Source organism: Sturnira hondurensis, unplaced genomic scaffold (assembly GCF_014824575.4).
Source record: "Sturnira hondurensis isolate 20B ecotype Veracruz unplaced genomic scaffold, ASM1482457v3 Scaffold0020787, whole genome shotgun sequence".
Lineage (NCBI taxonomy): Eukaryota > Metazoa > Chordata > Mammalia > Chiroptera > Phyllostomidae > Sturnira > Sturnira hondurensis.
In genome coordinates, this window is record NW_028093418.1 from 2182297 (window position 1) to 2202958 (window position 20662).

Below are 20662 nucleotides of genomic sequence, written 5' to 3' on the forward strand. Positions count from 1 at the left end.
GGAATTAACACTCACACCGGCCACCACACCCCCCATAACACAGGGTCACATTCCGAAAGACAGGAAGGAACAGAGACCCGCACTGGAGTAGAAATGTGCTATGAACCAGGAGTCCCCAAACTCCCAGAGTCTGCCACAGTGGGCCCTGGGCCCGGACCACCCAGGAGAGGGCGTGGTCTCTGTATGCTCCGCCCACCCAACCAAGCCTGGCGAGTGGTGCCCACTGACATCTGCCTTTGTAACACATCAGCAACCTGAATATTTGGAGTAATCCCCATTAAAGCGTATTGAGAAACAAAAGTTGCCAAGGACTACGGTCTGAGGTCCAAGAGTCGGCGGCCACACCATGGCCTGCTGGGCTAGTGGGAGGCAGAGCCAGCCGGCACACAGGAGGAAGACAACTCAGCAGGGCAGGGAGAGGAGAGGGTTGCAGGTAGGGTGGGAGGCAGACACGTAGACATGTGGCATGAACGAAAGCAAGGTGGACACGGGGAGCAGAAGTGAAATTACCACCCAGGTGTCAGTCCTCAGTGAAATCTACAGCTCAGCCCTCAGTGGGCGGGACATCGATCCGCACCTTCGGGTTGTCAATAATCGGGGTGACGACAAGATCCGAGTCTGTGTAGATAAGCTCTCTCATCTGGGACTCCATGTCCTGCTGACTCAGGTGTCCACTGGGGGTCTGAAACAAGGACAAAAATTAGACTTTGTTTCTGGGACCAGTGGCAAGCTTTCAGAGCTGAACTAACAGCATACGGAGTAAAGTCCCCACCGAAAAAGGCCGTCTCATCAATGGGCCTCCACTGAGGTTCAAAACACTTTCACACATGGTTTCATCCGGTCTTCATAAAAACCCTAAATCGCATGCACCATTATTTCCATTTTTACAGATGAAAAACAGAAAAAGACCAGAGAAAGTAACCAAATTACTCCTGTTTACTGGACGAAGTTAGGACTAGAAAACAGGTCTTCTGTAGTTTGCTGATCCAAACTATAATGGGGCAAATTTGTTTTGCAATTTCCAGCATGATTTTTAATCTTTCATCCACGGACACTAACTAATTTAATTCCGCTTTACAGAATATTCACTATGAAGGTAAAATTACAGCAAAAAGAATGCCAGGCTAAAGTTCTGACCCATTACGTAAGAAACACCGTTATCTATAAAAACCAGTTAAAGCAGAGTTGATATAGAATTACAGTGGATAACTAGAGGCCTCCCATCTGTTATCCTTCGAGATGGTTCTTGCTCCTCTACTGAAACAGAACGTCCTCCCAGTGTTATGCCTCAGTATTTCACCTCAGACAAAAAAGGCGGTTTACACATCAAGAATTTCCATTGAAACACTGACCAGCAAACTGAATAAAACAGAAAACCAAACCAGTGAAGTGAAAAACGAGGAAAAGAAATTATTCAAAGCTGAGGTAGGGCCATGGACAATGGTGGGCAGAAGGGGAAGGGACTAGTCAAAGAACACGTGTGAGTGACCCTCGGACATGGACAGTGGAGTGGGGACTGAGGGGGGGGCTGCGTGGAGGGGGACAAAGGGGAGAAATCTGGGACAGCTGTAACAGAATAAGCTATAAAAATTAATAATACATTTTTTTAAATATTTTATTTATTTTTAGAGAGAGGGGAAGGGAAGGAGAGAGGGAGAGAAATATCAATGTATGGTTGCCTCTCATGAGTCCCCTACTGGGAACTTGGCCTGCAACCCAGGCATGTGCCTTGACTGGGAATCGAACCGGCAACCCTTTGCTTCACAGGCCCGCGCTCAATCCACTGAGCCACACCAGCCAGGGCAGTAATAAATTTTTTTAAAAGAAATAGATTAGTTAGCTAATAGAGTTACCAAAAACCAATGACCCCTTCTCAACTTAGCAGACATATTTTTAAAAAACACATGAAAAATATGAAGAAACGTTGCAAAAAATTTTTTTAAGCACATGGACTTTCAAGACAGAAAGACTTGAAAATAATCCAAAATGAATTAACTAAAAATTATTAGAATATAAGAATTAGTGAATATCTACAATAGTGTCAATAAAAAACATAATTATGAAGGCAGACCAATTATAAAATTTATATATAAAATTAATTTCCTATAGGTAAGTTGAAAGTATGCATAAATAACAAGTTATAAAACATAGTATTCCTTGCCCTGGCTGGTGTGATTCAGCGGATTGAGCACGGGCCTGTGAACCACACAATCACGGTTCGATTCCCAGTCAGGGCACATGCCTGGGTTGCAGGCCAGTTCCCAGCAGGGGACTCATGAGAGGCAACCATACATTGATATTTCTCTCCCTATCTCCTTCCCTTCCCCTCTAAAGATAAATGAATAAAATCTTTAAAAAACCATAGTATTTCAATAGCAAAAAATAAACAACATGTTCAGGAATACATTAAATGATAAAAAAATTACAATGAGAACACATTTACAAAGTGAAAAAAATTGAGTTATAAAATTACGTTCCCTTGTTTGAAAATGAACATATGCACAGAACCAAAAGTAGGGATATCAAAATGTAATCAGTGATTACTCTGGGTAGTTAAATTATAAGCAGCTTTTTAATTTCTTGTCCTCTTCCACATTTTTATACACTTTTATATATGTTTTTACATTATATAAATTTTCATAATTGAATAAAATAGAATCATTGAAAAATTATAAAACAAATTTCCTATAGTACTCAGACAAGTCCTGCTTAAATTTCAAGGGGATTGACTTGCTCTAACTTGTGGTGTTCTTTCTCTTTATCTCTTAAATTTCAAGTCCTTCGCAATAAAAGGATTACAGACATTCCTCGACAAGAAGGATCTTCGGGAAGAAGGGCAGCATCTATCACATTTCAGAGCGCACTTTTCACTTCGACACTGACTTTCGGCCTTACATGTAACCATACCATTACTAGCAGAGGGGGATTTCATCATAACCCACCTGCATTTTGTGTCAAGGAAGAAATAACTTCCACATAGCCCAAATACATTCCACGTTTGTGGAAGAAAACGATATGCTCCCCAAACGGGCCTACAGAGTCGATGCAATTGCTACCCAGTCTCTGGCTTTCCAAATGCTGACACACTGATCCTGAAATTTGCATGGAAACACAAGAGTTCCCAAGAGCCAAAACAAACTTCGTAAAGAACAAAGCTGGAAAGACCATACTGTCTGGTCTCAGAACTTTCTAAAACACTGCCAGCATCTGCAATACCAGCATGAGAAGACATGGAGACCAGCAGGATAGGACTGAGTCCCGAAACACACCTTCACATTTACAGTCAACTGGTACTCAACAAAAACACCAAGGCAATTAAATGAGGGGAAAAAACAGTCTTTTCAACAAAGGGTGCTGAGACAAGTGGATATTCACGTGAAAACAATGAAGATGGACCCCTAGGTAAAGCCACGTGTAAAAATTAACTCAAAACGGATGAAAGGCCCAATGTAAATCTCTGTGACCTTGGAGCAAACAATGGTTTCTTAGCTACGACACCAAAAGCACAAGCAGCAAAACACACACACAAAGTAATTTGAACTACATCAAAATTAAAAGCTGCCGTGCTCCAAAGAACACCCTCAAGGTGACGAGACACCTCACACAACGGGAGGGAATGTTTACGGATCACATATCTATCATATGTAAAGAATTCCTACAACTCAGTAAATGGGCAAAGGGTAGACGTTTTTCCAAAGACAAACAAATGGCCAATGAGCACGTGAAAAGGTCCCAACACCATTAGCCACCAGAAATGTGAAAATCAATGCTACAATGACAATTTCACATCCTCTAGGATGGCTATAATCAACAAGAAATAAGGAAGTGTTTTATTCCCAACAGCCAAGAAGTTGAAACAACCCAAGTGTCCATCAAAGGATGAATGAATAAACTAGTAGATATACACAGTGGAGTATCAGCCTTAAGAAGGAATGAAGTTCTGATACATACAACAACTTGACAGACCTTGAAAACATTATGCTACGTGAAATAAGCCAGACGTTACAGGACAGTATTGTATGATTCCACTTGGATGTGGTTACTAGGAAAATTCACGGAAGCCGAAACCAAAAGTGGTCAGCCGTGCTGGGAGAAGGGAGAAGAGGATGTCATTTTTAGTGGGCACAGAGTTTCAGTTTGGGACCATGAAAAGGTTCTAGAGAGGGACAGTAGCGACACTTGTATTACATGAATGTCCCTAACTGTGGCGTGTGAATGCCACTAAACTACACACTTAACAATGGTTAAAACATAATGTGTTACATTACCATAGTTTTTGTTAGCAGCAGACTGTGACAAGATTCAGAGAACGTAAAACTGGAACCCTCGTGGGCTGCTGGTGAGAACGTGGAACGGCAGGGCTGCTTTGGAAAGTAGTTTGGCAGTTCCCCGAAAGGTCAGATGGAGTGACCATGCGAGGCCGTGCAGATACAAAGAAACATTAAAGCACACGCCCACACAAAGACCTGTTCGCAAACATGCCCAGCAGCACTGCTCACGGTGGACAAAAAGGTGGAAACAACCCAAATATCCATTCACTGATAAATGGAAAAATAAACTGCAGTATATCCACAGAGTGTCATTTGACAATAAAAAAAAAAATAAGGAATAAAGTACTGATACATGCTCCAATTTAGATCAATCTTAAAAACATCATGTTAAGTGAAAAAGCCTGTCACAAAAGGCCACATTTTATTATTCCGTTTATATAAAGTATTCAAAATAGACAAATCTATAAAGACAGATGGCAGATCGGAGGGCAAGAGGGGAAAGAAACTGAAGGGAACCAGGAGAGAGGAGAGAGAGAGAGAGAGGGCTGGCAGGCACAGGGTTTCTCGGTGGGGTGGCGGCAGGGTTCTCGAATTGACAGTCTGACGGCTGCAGAACCCTGGGAATATGCTGAGAGCCCCTAGACTGTACACTTTAAATGGGTGAATTACACGGTATGTCAATTACATCTCAATATGGCTGTCATCGGAAAAAAAGCAACTATAAAGCATCCCTCTCTTAAGTATACTTCCTAGAAAAACCAGTGATTATCCAGGAAATGACATAATTATAATCTTTGTTCTCACAAACAGAGTTCAGGAATCAATTTGCCATCCTTCTTCTGAGTCTCTATACTCATGTAAAAACAAGCCCGTCTCTGCTCACCTTGGTCTGAGGAGAAGCCTTCTGCGGGGAGTGCTGCGTGGTGTCCTCGCCAGGACACAAGCCCACCGCCGCGCTGGTCCTTGGAGTCGGGCGGGAACTGCAAGGTAGAGACCAGCGACCGTTAGGCAGGTTCAAACTCCGTCCCCCATTTACCATAGGCTGGGAAAAATGAAAACACATCCCGTGAAAAATGGGAGAACAGGGCAAGTCTACATGATCGATCGCATTATATTAAAAAAACATTTCAACTTCGTGTTTACACGACACTGTTGTTTTTATAACTGTTTCTAAAGTTCTTTCCTGGCTAATTTAGTGTTTCTTTTGTTTATAGCATCTCTGCTCTACTCAGTATTTTCTATTTTTACTAAAAATCTGAAAACATTGGTTTTATTATTTTTTAAGTGTCTGCTGGTTTAAAGCAGAATTAACACCATAAAACAGATCAGATATTCCATAAAAGATGAAAAACACTTACAATTTTATTTCAGAAAATGTTTGCTATGGAAAGTCCCCTTGGTGCCTACTGAGTGACAGACGAGTTGTGTAAACTCTGTGTCTATTTTTGGTGGTCCCTCTACACTGACCAACGACCGCTGTGCTCTCCATGGACCACTCCTTGACGCCTGGTCCCTGGTTTTGAGCTTTCCGCATTTTAAGAAATTCACTCAGCTCTCCAGAGTCTTCAGTAGCAAACTCCTTCAAATTCCCCAAAATCAGCATTCCCGCCTCTCTTTCACTTATCTGTATATTCATTCATTAAGCAAATATTTAGTGTACCATGCCTGACAGCAAGTGTGCAGAGTGTTTTTTTTAAAAAACCTGAATTGTAAAAACCAGGACAACAGGCACTGTAGGAAGATTTACTGTCACCCCCACTCTGTCCTTTTACGAACCTGAGAAGAAACATGGACTCGTTCCGTTGACCCCCGAGAGTGTTCTTGGGCCGCAACTCGGCTGGGTTTTCTATGGGAGGAGAGAAGGGTGTCGTAAAGGAACAAAGTATCACGGGTCGGGCGTCGTGCAGAGACGTGAAGAGGAAGACAGCACAAGCGAGGAAGGAACGCTCGGAAACAGCGCTCTAGGCAGCACGCACGTGCTCAAATGCAGGCCCACCTGGTCTCAAAGAGTGACGCAGTCGCTGGCCACTCCTCTCCCCCGGGGCCTGTCCACTCGGAGGGCTCTTCAGAAGCTCCCTGGGATCCTGTGACCCAGAGCACTCCATCAGGTTTCTGCCGTTCAACAGGAGAAAGTCAGCACAACCAAACTCACTCCTCAGCTTTCTGTATAGTTGTGTGTATAGAATGAGAGGTTGGAAACAATCATTAAATTACACGTGACATTTGGCACAGCCATGAAGTAGTGGAAAAGAGCACACCATAAGCGAAGAAGTCTACACGCCTTACCCCCAGAAAATAAATAGCAGCAGGCAGACTGGGGAAGCGAACCAGAACTCGAAGCACCAGTCAACCAGCAGGGAGTCTCCCTTCTGGTGAGTCCTACTGTGCATTTTCCCCTCCAGGACTACCCAGCCCAGGCTCATGGCAGCGAGTGCAGAGAAGCCCGGGGAGAAGCCCTCTATTTCTGTTCCAAGAAAGAGGAAAGGAGCCCCCTTGGGTCAGAGCAGGGGAAGTCACCCAAGTTTTGTTTCTCTTTTTCTGTGTGGTCCTGCCCTGACCTCCAGGTAATCCTGCAGCTGCTGGCTGGGAACAGCAGCGGCTTCTGGCCAGTGCCTAGCACTCTGAGGGAGGGGCAGCCTCTTCTCTTAGCAAAAAAGCTATGGTCCCAAGAACATGATGCAAATGCCCGTCACTCTGCTCTCTTTATTCACCTCTCTCACTGTCCTCCAGCCCCATGCCACAAACACACCCAGCAAGCCATAAAAAGTAGAAAACACAGTGACTAAGTGGGGCTTACTGTGGGAATGCAAGGCTGGTTCAATATTTGAAAACCAGTTTATGAACGAGTCCATAATGAGAGTCTACGTAAGAAACTGCAGGGAACCGCTTCTCGTGGTGTGGAAATGTAGCTCAGCACTCACGTGGAAAACCAGTGGGGACTGAGTAGCACAGAGCACCATGCCCGCAGGGAGGTTTTCCCATGGGCAATCAGGTCTGCATTGTACCTAAACTGCTGTAAGACTTGCTTTTGCTAAAACTCCCTCATCCCAAATTAAAGCAGAAAATGCTTACTGTAACTTCCTAAAATCTGTGCTAAACCTCCCAAGTATGACGTGTAACCAGTTCAACCACTTTTTCCCCTTGGAGGGGAAAAGTGGAGAAGGAGGTCTGTAACATCTTTCTCTTTTCAGTAATTAGCAACATTCTTTCCTTTATTATCTGTAAAAGGTAGTCCTCTGCAGCGAACCTGTGCATAGTAAATGGGGACTACACTCCATGTAATGTACCCAGAAAAGCAATAAAAGCCTGTCCAGGCAGGGACTGGGCCCTCGGGCCCTCTGGCCCTCTCTCTCTCAGAGAGTGGCCATGCCGTCCCTTTTTCTCCACAGGACCTCTGTTGTCCATGTGTATTTGTTCACGAGCAGCCACAACATACAAGGATCCTGCAGGCCAGGATCCACCACAGGAAACACCCCATGATCATATCTACTAACACACAAAGACATCTGATCAAATTCGACAGCCATTCAAACTGAAACAGGGCAGCTACAGAAACCTCCAGCTCAGCGTCCTCGATGGGGAAAGGTGCTTTTGTCCTACAAAGAAACCAGGCCAGGATGTTCTTCACTCTTGATTCAGTATCTTACTGAAAAAAAAAATCCTATCAAGGGCAATAAGGCAGGAAAAAGAAGCGAAAGGCATAGAGATTCAGAGGAAGTGGGCGGACTGAGGTCAGAGGTGTCCTGTGACTTGTTGACGCTGAGAACGAGAGCCCAGCTTTCTGCGGGACCCGAGACGGCGGTGAGAGCCCAGGTGAAGCTCACTGGCTCTGAGAAAGCCCCGTTTGGGAAAGACTTTAAACAGAACGCAGCCTTCTCTATCTAACAACGCTGAATTTGCCAACATTAAAATTAAGAATCAGACAACCACGTGAGTTAAGGGAGGGAAAAATCAATTCACTGGACTTTACCTCTACATTCAACTACTTCTCACCTGCTCCTTTTGAAATGCCATCATGTGGTAGGTGGTCAGGGCTAAGAAGATTTTCATACTAAAGTACATCAGTCAGGATGAGCTGGGTTATGCTGTGGTGACATACAATCCCTCAAACGCCAGTGGCTGAGAATCTCCTAACTTTACGTCTTACACACACAGACATGAAGGCTGGTGGGAAAGCTAAGTCCTCGTGGTCACTAAAGACCCACCCAGCCCGACTGCAGCTCCATATTGACATTCTCTTCCCGATTACTTCACTGGGGAAAATGCGGAAAATCATACTCAGGCTCTTAGAGATCCTGTCCAGAAATAACACCCATCACTTCTGCCCCCATTCTATTGGCCAACGCAAGTCACGTGACCACACATAACTGGAAGCAGGGAAAGGAGGTCCTCCCATGTGCTTGCAAGGGGGGAAGCCACTTACAGTGGGTAAAAGAACTACTGACTGCCATCCTAAACCACTGGCTGGAGTGTAAACAACTGACGGGAAAAGCGAAAGGTCGCGGCTTCGATTCCTTCCCAGTCAGGGCACACGCCTGTGCCACACGTTCGGTCCCCGAGGCAGGACGCATACAGAGGCAATGGGTGGATGTTCCTCTCCTCTTTCTCCCTCCCTTCCCCTCTCTCTACAAACTGATAAATAAAATCTTCAGGATAAAAATGTCACGACTAAATTCTTCAAACAGCCCTTAAACAAAGGCTTGATTTTTCTCTCATGAAAGCACAGAAATTCCTGTCATTGACGCTGCGTTATTAGAACAGCAATGGGTGTGAGTGCTTCATAACCATGCCCCACACACCGAGAGGAGCTTATCCTACCTGAGGCTGGAATCCTCGGCGCCCGAGTCCTGATCCTTTCTAGTGAAAGCGTCCTTCCAGAATGAGTGTCGCAGCAGACCTGCCCAAGTTAATCTTTGTAAGACATAAATGTTAAAATTCTGTGTTAACGTGATTTTACCGTGGAGAATTCCCAAGACATGCCCCAATTACATGAATCAAACTTCATAATTTATAACCTGCCCTGAATTTATAATTCATTCACATTAAAATATCATCCGTACATACCTTTTCTGAGGATCTTTTTGAAGTAAACCATCAAGCAAATTAATAAAATCCGAAGAAGCTTTAGGAAGAGAAGAATCTGTACACAAATTAATTCCCAAAAAGGGGAGGAAAAGAGATAAGATTAATACATACCCTACATCAACATTTAAAATCACAGTATGTTAAGTACATAAATTATTTTAAAGAGAACACTGAATCTATCAATAACAATGAAGCTTTCATTTAAATAGGAGGGAGAAGGGCATAAAATATATTTTTTAATTTTTTTTAAAAAGACGTTTTTTTCCTACCTCTGGCTGGGTGGCTCAGTTGGTTAGAGAGTTATCCCAGAAACTAAAAGGTTACAGGTTCGATCCCCAGTCAGAGCACATACCTAGGTTGTAGGTTTGATCCCTGGTCACAGCACATATGGAAGACAACCAATCAATGTTTGCTCTCACACTGACCTCTCTCTCTCTCTCTCTCTCCCTCCCCCTTCCTCTCTCTAAAATCAATTTTTTGAAAAAGCATTTTTTCCTAGACTACAAAAAACATGAATCTCAAAAACTAACTTTTGACTAACTCCTAAAATAATCCCAGTAAGGATTACCAGTCTGACAAACTCATACCCTTGTCTTCAACTATTAGTTATGCTTTATTTCCTGAGGCATTATTAATTTGACCAACTTTGCTTTATAATATACGATGATTAGAATACTTGCAATCCCTCTTCATTTTCAGCAGGAAAATCATAAGCATCACAATATTATGACATTGTTCACTTTTCTAAACCTCCAAGTTTTGCCTTTTTTAACTAGACAAATATACGAGTATATACCATGACCAAATGATCAGCAATGGTTAAAAGAAGGGGCCATGAAGACAATGGCCAACGACACTTCCACGCACCCCTGAGACACAGCAGTCGAAACAGACGGCACTGTCAGGCACTCTGGCCACAGTCTGACAGAGGCCCGTGACAGAAGCAAGCTTGGCCACCAGTGGTATCTCAACCAGACCTATGGCACCCTCATTTTCAGATTTCCTCCCTGCATAAAAATCTTTAACTTATAAGAGAAAATAATCAATACTGTATTAAAAGTCATCAATGTAAGAAATAGCAATGACTGACTTTTACAAAAGCTAAGACAAAGTGAAAAATGCAGAGTTTTAGGAAATATAGTCTATTTTCAAAATATCCAGAGTCTTATTTTTTTCACCTACGGTGACTCTTAAAATACTGAAAATATCCTGTATTCCTATTTTTTCCATTAATTAATTAATCCTGAAGGCTTTTTTTTTAATTTTAAAAATTACATCTTTTGTAAAGTCCTGTTTTTGTGTCTTAAGATTCACTTTCTTTGTGGTGTACAGCAAACTGCTTTATTATGTCTGTGCTGTATTTGGAGTTTTTTTCCTTAAAATTGTTAGTGGTGGATGGTTATACCAATCACAATTTTATGATTAAAATTTCAACACTTACAATACTATAATTATATCTCCTTTAAAACACTTTAAAAACTTGTCAGGGTCGAATTCTGATTCCTCAAGATAAGGGCTGAGAAGGCCTGATCCGTTACTATTCAAACAGTAATTAGAAATAACTAGGACTTCCGCCAAGATGGAGGCATAGGTGGAAACACTGTGCCTTCTCCCACAACCAAGTTTGAACACAACAAAGGTTTGGAGAACTAGGACACACCCAAAGACCAGAAAACGGAATTATACGGAAGTCCGACAACTACAAGCCGTTCAACCGGGATGGTAAGAGAGGCGGAGCCAGCAGCGGAGCAGGGTCGGGCAGGACAGATCCCCCGACCTAGGCGCGCAGGCAGCCCAGAGCCAGTCGGGGTGTGGGGCAGACTGACCGCAGTCGCACATTCGCGCACAGTGAGACAGACCACACAGGCCCCAGGGGGCGAACCCAGTGGTGGAGGGCTGACGGCGGTGGCACACTCACGTGCAGTGGAACGAAACGCATGGGCCTGGTGACTGTGGTGGCTGCGGCGCCGGGCCGCGGCAGCAGGCGGCAGACGGGAAACCATTGTCCCTCTTTGACCCCGCCCCCACATACAACGTCACAACCCAGCGACTTAGTTGCCCTGTTCTAGTGAACACTTTAGGGCTCTGATCCTGCTACGGAACAGGCACAAACAGCCCAAAAGATGGTGCAAGAAGAACTCGAAGTCCCAGAGCCAATAACTCTAAGGGACCGAGAAATTGCCAGCCTCTCAGAAGCACAATTCAGGACACTATTTATCAGGATGCTCACAGAACTGGTAGATTATAGTCACAAATTAGAGGAACATAGTCACAAATTAGAGGAACATATTAGGCTAAACTAATTGAAATGAAGGGAGATGCACAGGAAACCAATAGTGATGGAAAGGAAACTGGGACTCAAATCAATGGAATGGACCAGAAGGAAGAACAAAACATCCCACCAGAAAGGAATGAAGAAATGAGAATTCAAAAAAATGAGGAGAGGCTTAGGAACCTCCAGGACATCTTTAAACGTTCCAACATCCGGATTATAGGGGTACCAGAAGGGGGAAAGAAACAGCCACGAGTGGAAAACGTATTTGAACAAATAATAAAGGAGAACTTCCCCAGTCTGGCAAAGGAAATAGACTTCCAGGAAATCCAGGAAGCTCAGAGAGTGCCAAAGAAGTTGGACCCAAGAAGGAACACACCAAGGCACATCATAATTACATTAGCCAAGACCAAAATGAAGGAGAGAATCCTAGAAGCAGCAAGGGATAAGGGGACAGTCACCTACAAAGGAGTACCCATCAGACTGTCAGCGGATTTCTCAAAAGAGACCTTACAGGCAAGAAGGGGCTGGAAAGAAGTATTCCAAGTCATGAAATCCAAAGACCTACAGCCAAGATTGCTTTATCCAGCAAAACTTTCATTTAGAATGGAAGGACAGATAAAGTGCTTCTCAGATAAGGTCAAGTTCAAGGAGTTCATCATCACCAAGCCCTTATTATATGAAATGCTAAAGGGACTTATATAAGAAAAAGAAGATGAAAAATATGAACAGTGAAAGGACAGCAAACACACAGTTATTAACAACCACACCTAAAACAAAAGCAAACCAAGAGGACAGCTAGATCAGGAGTGGAACCATAGAAATGAAGAACACATGGAGGGTTAGAAACAGGGGAGTGGGAGGAGGAGAAGGGGGGAGAAGGCACAGAAAATAGCATAGATGGTAGGTAGAAAATAGATAGGGGGGAGGGCGAGAATAGTGGGGGAAATATAGAATCTAAAGAACTTGAGACACGTGGTTATAAACTAAGGGGGGGAGAATGGTGGGGGAGGGAGGGTGCGGGTGGAGGGGAATGAAGGGGGGGAATAGAACAACTGTAATGGTATAATCAATAAAATATATTTTTAAAAAAGAAATAACTAGTTATTTCACAAAGGGCACGGGTCCAAATTAAGTAAATGGTACATGCACAAAAAATAACAAAGAGTTTGAGTATTCTAAATCTTTAAACGACGTAAGTCATCTCTTGTTATAGGAGCACAAAATAATCTGTGTTTTGAAATGAGGGAAACCATTGTACTTTGTTTTCCATTTCAGTATTTTTTTTTTAATTGGCAAAAAGAAAGCCAACATTTCTAAAAATATCAGTTGGGACTATGTTTTTTTAAAATTTTATTTTTTTATTTTTAAAGAGCAGGGAAGGAAGGGAGAAAGAAAGGGAGAAAAGCATCAATGTGTGGTTGTCTCTCGAGCACCCCCCACTGGGGTCCTGGCCCATGACCCAGGCACATGCCCCAACCTGGAATCGAACCAGTGACACCCTGGGTTGCAAGCCAGAACTCGGTCCACTGAGCCACATCAGCCGGGGCCAACTGGGACTATTCATAAAATATAAATTGGGGAGATTACGTATTGATAAAAATAGACAATTAAAGTATACCTTTTAGTCAGTGCAAAGTGTAAATTAACTGCATTGATAGTAAAAATCCTACCTTTTGGAATAGGTGGCAAAGGATCTTCATAAAAAATCTTTTCAATTAATTCTGAAGTTCTTTCTGAGAAAAATGGAGGTTTTCCTGAAATTACATGAAAACCTGTCAATTACACAAATTTGCCATCACCAATAATTCTTAACAAATCCCAGGAGCAGAGAGATCGGGATCACAAGACTGGCAAATGTGTTTGCAGGGACAACTAATTACTGAATGTCTAGTGCATACCAGCACACTGCGTATTTTTATATTTCTAACGTTCAAAATTTGGCCCCCATATACAAAACACAAATTCACACATGGACCACTACCATGATCCAGGGTTTGGGTGGGCCACTGGGTACATGCGAATCATTCAGTCCCAGGTACCTGTACAGAGATCTCTTCTACTAATCGCAGCTTTTTAATAGTTAGGAAAATGTCAACATTCCAGGTGATTATCACAAAAAATAGGACCCCACATGTGCCTGGACCCCAAACGATCCAGCTGAAATCAGTACAAAGGCTGAGAAGAGCCAGCTTTTCCCCACCTTGTAGGTAAAGTGTTTGCAAACTGCAGATTTAACCTTTGTATTTGTCCAGCTCTGAGTTTAAAGCGAACCAGGAAGTAGTCACCTGCGAACATCTCATACAGCAGACAGCCCAAAGACCAGAGGTCGCTGGCGATGGAGAAGTCACTGCCCTTTACGATCTCGGGCGCTGTGTATACGAGAGACCCTAAAAATAGAGTAAACAAGTCTGTTAGGTGTTTGCATTGTTCTCAACACAAACCTACCTGGGAGAGTCCTGATGGGGTTTAAAATATATATATATATATGGGAGGAAAGTGTGCACACAAATATAACTTCAGGTGTATTCTACTGTTTTTTAATGGTTTCTAATTTTAAGGTTCCAGTGTATGAGGCTCTGTAAGGGTTTTATCACAGAAAACACCTGTGAGAAGAAAGGGGGTGAGCTGGCCAGACCACAGTGCAGGCTGGACCCCGAGGGCAGGAAGAGGACCGGGCGACGCCCTCGACTGCATTCACCGTGAGAAAGGGTCAGCAAGGCCGTCGGGAATTCCCAGACCGACGTCGGCCATCTGTGCATCTCCCAGGAATAGGAGTGTTCCCTGCCTGAGTATTCCCGCTGTGTGCAGGTGTTGGTGGAGGCAGCCCAGGGGACATATGTCCTCAGAGTAAGAGCAGCACTGGACTTTCTCCTCGAGTGGCAGCAGGTGAGGGGGGCATGGTTAATTACGTGCCCTGTGGCTGCAGCACAGTGGTGGGCATTCCCTCGGCGCCCCCAAGAGCAGGAGCCGCCGGGAGTCAGATCTGGATCAGACCTAACCCGCAGGCAGGAGACCCCCAACTTGAAACTCCTGCTTCGCTCTCGGTCGAACTGCACTGGGCCACTTCCTCCATCTAACTTTCCTGGGCCTGCAGTCTGGGAGCCAGAAACCAGTCCCACTCCCTCACTTTACGCAAGAGGAAAGTAAGCCTGCTAGAAGTTATATTATTACTCTCAAGAACACCCAGAGGCCAAGGCAGGACTAAAATTCAGGTGTCCCGAGAAATTCTTTGCAATATTACCTTTTTGCAGTCAACCGGATTTTTCCTCTCTCTTTTTGCGAATCAGAGTCTCAGGTTGGCATCAATGTTAGCAGATTCTCTGTGGCTGTCACCCCTGCTCGAGACCAATGTCAACCCCGCCACAACACCTGCCACTCCCACGTGTCAAAGGCAAGGCGTTTATTTCGAGTGCCTGTTCATCGCCACACTTAGTCTGTAAGGCTCCAGAGAGCCAGGAGTGCTTTCATTTTTATGCCACGGAGACGTGAAGGTGAGTGGCCCATAACTTTGGTGACACCTGATGATCAGGACTGATGGCTACGACAGTGTCCTCCATCCTCGGCCAAAGGATCCACCGTGGGGGCTATGCTTAGCTCACAGGCAGACGCAGCCGAGCGTCACTGCTAGAAACTCTGACCTGTCTTTCCACCACACAGCCCTCCTCCTCCTACTAAAGGGGAATATTTCAAATACGCATTCTTGAGATATGCCACCTTCCTTGTTTTCTATAATAAAATAAGAAGTAACCATCTAAAACTTAATATTCTTCTAACATGGTCCACGGTATTCACTTTCACAGAATGCCAGTCATCCTACAGAATGACACTTGGAGATCTTCATACTGGACATGAAACTTTATTGCACACAGAACTGGTCCTGAAAGTTAAATTTCCAGTGGTCGTATTTATGGGACCCCCAGTTAACTGCTGCTCCCCTTATTCCCTCATCCCTCCATCGCAGGCCACATGATCACAAAGCCTAAGGACACACCCTCTCCCCTGGGGCCCCTCCCTTCTCGGTGAGTGTACTAGAGCTTCCGGGGCCCAAAGTCTTAAGTACCCGCACAAGGAACTTGAAGAAGAAAGCTCTTTCCTGCTTCTCTCAAAAGTTCTGCTCTACAAAACCACACTTCACCCTCTCCCCTAAGGTACAAACTAACAACCCGAGGCCCCAGCTCACTGTCAAAACTACCTCCCAAGGGTGCACCCCTAAAATTTTTCCTTAGTTCCAAATATCAGCTGCTCAACAACGTTGAACAAACTGCTGAGCCACTCATGCGGGCCAGGTTCTGTTCTAAGAGGTGATGAGACCGCAAACAGTGAGACAGGACGCCTGCTCCTCATGCTGTAGCTCAAGGTCAGGGCTAGGTGGAGCCAAGGATCAGACACAGACTGTTGGGGCTCCCCCCCCCACCCTACACGGTATGAGGTCCACACAGGAAACTTGAGGCCATCGACGAAGCCAGCCCTGTGCCCGGACTTCCCCGGGTCACTCTTATTATCCACACATCACTTAACTCACAAAACAAATGGTCCACAATTAGAGCTATGACCTTAAATGCCCCACATACCTCTGACTCCACTTTTCATGGTTCTCTTCAGAGCATTTTCGCCGCTATCACCTCTGCCTTCTTCGGTTGCCATCAAAGCAAAGAACTCTTCCAAATTTTCACCGTCCACTTTGGCCAGGCAAAAATTACTGAACTTCAGCGTGCCAGGCCCTTCCAAGAGTATCTATGCGGATCAAAAAATAAACACGTTCAGAACCCGACTCAGTCTGCGCTCGCCTCAGTGCCTCTCATAACCTCACGAAAGCACTTTGAGCAGTGGCTTTCTCGCTTCTTCCCAACTCATAAAATTCAACAATTACATTTTCTTATAAAAAGAATCTGGACAAAAATAAATCCGATATTTTAGTAAGAATAAGTCAAATAGGAAATGGTTCATTCTCAGATGCACATAACACAAACATCGTATGAGCACAGAGGGGAAACCTCAGGCTTTTACGAACAGTGGGTACGGAACGATCTACACTCTCTAATCCTCACCGACAGCAAGAGAAAGACTTGAAAACCCACCTGCCAGAGGTATTGTTTACCTAACATACTGTTAAAAGTCGGGTTTTGAAGTTAGAGGTCTAAATTTGAGCCATAGGCCCAGCACTCACAGACAATTTGACCTGGACAGTTTACTTAACCTTTCTAAGGCTCAGTCTCTTCACTTACAACATGAAATAAATTATACTTAACTCTTCAGACTGTTGTGAGGACTAAGGTTATGCAGGCAAAGGGCGTTGAACAGTGATTGGCGTGCGCTAAGCACCCACATGTGCTAATGTAATTTGTGATTAGAAGTCATCTGTTGATTGCTGAAACCGTGCCAGGAACCAATGTCCTATTACTTTTAGTTTTTCCTCCAGAGTCATTAAAATTGTTTACGGGAAGTTGCAAATAAGCCAGCTGGCTCTTTGTTTGTCAAAGCAAAGCAAAATTGGCCTTTAACCTCTAATCACAAATACTAAGGATGTCTGTTAAAAGTCCCAGTGACTTTTAAATGGTTTTGAGCACCAAGATCCCTGGAAGACTTGTTGAAAAAAGCACCAGTCCCCACCACCTCCAGGATTTCCAAGTCAGCAGGCCAGGGGTGGGCCCAAGAACCTACACTGCCTGTGAGCCCCAGGTAACACTAATGCCGCTGGTCCGGGAAACACCTTTGAGAACCAGTGGGAGGGGTCAGCAACTTTTTTTTTTCAAGTTAATAAATCTCTCAGACTTGACAAGCCATAGGTCCTTGTCCCGACCCACCACTCAGCCCTGCAGCCAACAACAATACATGAACGAGAGGGTGTGGCTGTGTTCCAATGAACCTCATCGCCAGGACCGGGCATCCTGCCCGAACCCGGCCAGCCCCAGCTCTAGAATAAAAGTCACACTGCACATCGGCCTGGGTTTCCCAGGTGACAACAGCAGATAGCAGACCTCCTGCAACAGCTCCCACACAGTGACCGGCACACCACAGCCTCCCGGCCAGGCCCCGGCCAGTGCCCGTGCCTGTGAGGGCGGGAGCTAGGACTGGTTTTGGCATTTCTGAGTGGTTGAAGAAATGAAGTAAGATCATATTTCTCGACATGTGGAAATTACAAGAAATTCAGGCCCTGGCTAGTGTGGCTCAGTAGATTAAGCACAGGCCTGCAAACCCAAGGACCGCCAGTTGATTCCCAGTCAGGGCACATGCCTGTGTTGCGGGCCGGGTCCCCAGTGGGAGGCACATGAGAGGCAACCACACATGGATGTTTCTCTCCCTCTCTCCCTTCCCCTCTGTCTAAAAATATAATAAATAAAATTACATGAAATTCAAATTTCAATGTCCATGAAATAAAGCTTTATTGAAACAAACCTCACCTATGCATTTAGACCCCGCATATGGCTGCTTCAGACCTATATACCCACAATTAAATGGCTGCAGACTTCCGGCAAGTATGAGAGTGTTTCAAATAAAAATTCTTATTCACTGCGAGGAGTTTTTATGGAGTTTTTTAGGTTGAACTATGTTCTTACACAGATATAATGATGTTTAACAAAAAAAAAACCGTCGATTTTTCACTTCCTTGTGCACACATGGACAAAGGGAAAGGAGCAACTTGGCCAGCAATCCACACGATCCCTAAGAGCACGTCCTTACAAAGACCATCACTGAGTCCGCTGATCACACACCAGAAGTGTCCCAGAAGCTTCTCCTAAATAGGACTTGTAACCCTTCCAGTCGCCCAGAGACAGGGCCGGAGGCACGGAGAGGAAGAGGGCACCTCGCCCGGGGTGCACGGCTCCTGACGTCAGGCTCCTGCACGACCCCGAGGAAGAACTAAGTGGGTCCAGGACGGCTACTCCGCAGCACATTCAGTCACGGAGAATTACATTAGCAAAAAATATATATGTGTGTGTGATCCCTAACATCCGGAATCAAACACAAGTAGCCAAAAACGCCATTATCAAACTAAAATAATGGCTCATAATTGTGTACTGCAAGAATGAGGAGTCTGGCCCTGACCGGTGTGGCTCAGTGGGCGGAGCATCATTCCGCAAAGTGAAGGTGGCAGGCCTGGGTGTGGGTTCGGTCCCCAGTCGGGGCGTGTACGAGAGGCAGCCCATCGATGTTTCTCTGTCACATCAATGTTTCCCTTCTCCCTCTTTCCTTCTCTCTAAATATAAATAAATAAAATCTTTAAAAAAGAAGAAAAAAGAGACTTTTTTATAGATCTGCTGACCTCATCACTTGCAATACACTTCAGCAGCGGAAATTACTCAAAGCTCTGGTATTTGGGGAAGCTCTGCCTTCCAGAAAGACTTCAATGGGTAGCTACACAGGGAACTAAAATGCAGTTTCCTTTTATTTTTTTTTAAAGTGTTAACTTAAAATTTCAAGCTGTTCTAAACCTAAAATCATATCTAAAAATAAAATGACCTGTGAGAAAACCCTGCAAATTAAGACAGAAGCAGTTAGGAAATCAAAGCCTTACCTTCCCAGGAGAAAGGTCACAGAAGAGAACGCCAAGCTGATGGAGATGGTGTAGTCCGGTAACCAGGTCCAGCCCAAACCCTCTCACAACATCTTCTGGGAGGTTTTCATCTTGAGCAATAACCATTTCTAAGGAGCCACCTGCAAGTGCGATCAAATCCCCCATTTTAACCCCCCAACATTACACAGCACCCCCAGGAGGCTCCACGCTGGGAGACCCTGAGCACGGAAGAAAAGATCAGGTCAGGACACCTGGACAGCCTCACAGGGGACACACACATTCCAATGAGAACGGCCCACATGCGCCCCAGGGCCAGCTCAGCCTGGATGGCTGGTCAAGAAGAGAGTGGGAGGGGTAAAGGACTTTTCATTCCAGACCCCTCAGGTGACCACTAACCCAAACAGTGTGTTTCGATCGCACTGTGCCAAGTGCAGTCACTTTGACTCCTGTGTGAAGTCAGGTCACATTCTGCAAAGTACTGCACGGCAGGGCCTGTCCTTAACTGTCAGAAAACCACACCCTTGGTGCACACCACTGATGGAATGATGCACCAAAGGCTGACACAGGGGGAGTTCCATCTCTATACCCTTCCAGGGTCCCAGTCCCATCTCTACCGTCCAAGTACCAGAAAGAAACTTTTTTTAAGGGTCAAGACTAAAACAGGCGCCAGGTTCAGAGAAAGTGAAGTCTTAGTTGGCATCTGAAAGTTCAATCAGAATTGCTGTGACAAAAGTAGGAGGTGTTTGGGTTTTGTTTGTTCCATTTCAGTGGGTGAGGAAGCACTGCAAACACAGGCATAAATTAAAGTTAGGTGACTGCACTGGTCAGGGGTCAGAAACCACAGTGGAAGCAAAAAGTAACCCCGAGAGAGTCCCCTGACGACCTCAACAGTGTGCCCACCTGGGGACACAATGGGACCACAGCCCTACTGACTCAGAAAAATGAAATATGTGGAAAATTAGTCTATGATTTGGTCTTACAAATTCTAAGTGCCAATACATAAGACTCATAAAACTACAAATAATTGCAATGTATCTTAATATTTGATTCTTTATTTTCCTCAAAGTATAAGCAGACGTGTATAAGACGTAAGGCCTTTTGAACGTATCGGTGCAAAGAATAGCTACAAAATTGATGGTTCCCTTCTGGCACCCCTTATGGACAAGAGTCTTGCTTCCTCTGCCAATTTTTTTTCTCTAAAGACACTGAAACTGAAAGCCAGATAACATCCATGTATCTAGTCACCCTTCTCCCTGCGTGCAGTCCTGGAAAGTCGTACCGAGCAAAGGCTGTGACATGCTAGCTCTAATTATTCCTAAGTGGTAGCATTTGTTGATTCATATTTACACTTTTCCACATTGCTTAAACTTTTATAAAGAGCAAGTAGTGTTCCCCAAAAAATCACTGTGTAAACTAGTAACCTAATTAATAGCTAGTTGATCTAAAATACTTTGTTCAAATGGAAAAGGTTGCTCGATACATTACCACTAAAAAAAGTTTCTAAATTTTTATGTA

The 20662-nt window shown here is 44.5% G+C and overlaps 1 protein-coding gene across 5 annotated transcripts in view; it reads right to left on the bottom strand.

The window, feature by feature from the left end:
• ULK4 (unc-51 like kinase 4) overlaps positions 1-20662 on the bottom strand; it is a 307020-nt gene that overhangs the window by 281618 nt on the left and 4740 nt on the right. For all 5 annotated transcript variants that reach the window (XM_037030547.1, XM_037030549.1, XM_037030551.1 and 2 more), the window contains exons 4-13: positions 19148-19287; positions 16203-16365; positions 13917-14018; positions 13302-13385; positions 9336-9411; positions 9090-9182; positions 6268-6383; positions 6048-6117; positions 5155-5251; positions 578-682 (exon numbers count right to left, since the gene is read on the bottom strand). In XM_037030547.1, the coding sequence (XP_036886442.1) occupies positions 578-682; positions 5155-5251; positions 6048-6117; positions 6268-6383; positions 9090-9182; positions 9336-9411; positions 13302-13385; positions 13917-14018; positions 16203-16365; positions 19148-19287 (1046 nt within the window). The remainder of the gene's footprint in view (positions 1-577; positions 683-5154; positions 5252-6047; positions 6118-6267; positions 6384-9089; positions 9183-9335; positions 9412-13301; positions 13386-13916; positions 14019-16202; positions 16366-19147; positions 19288-20662) is intronic.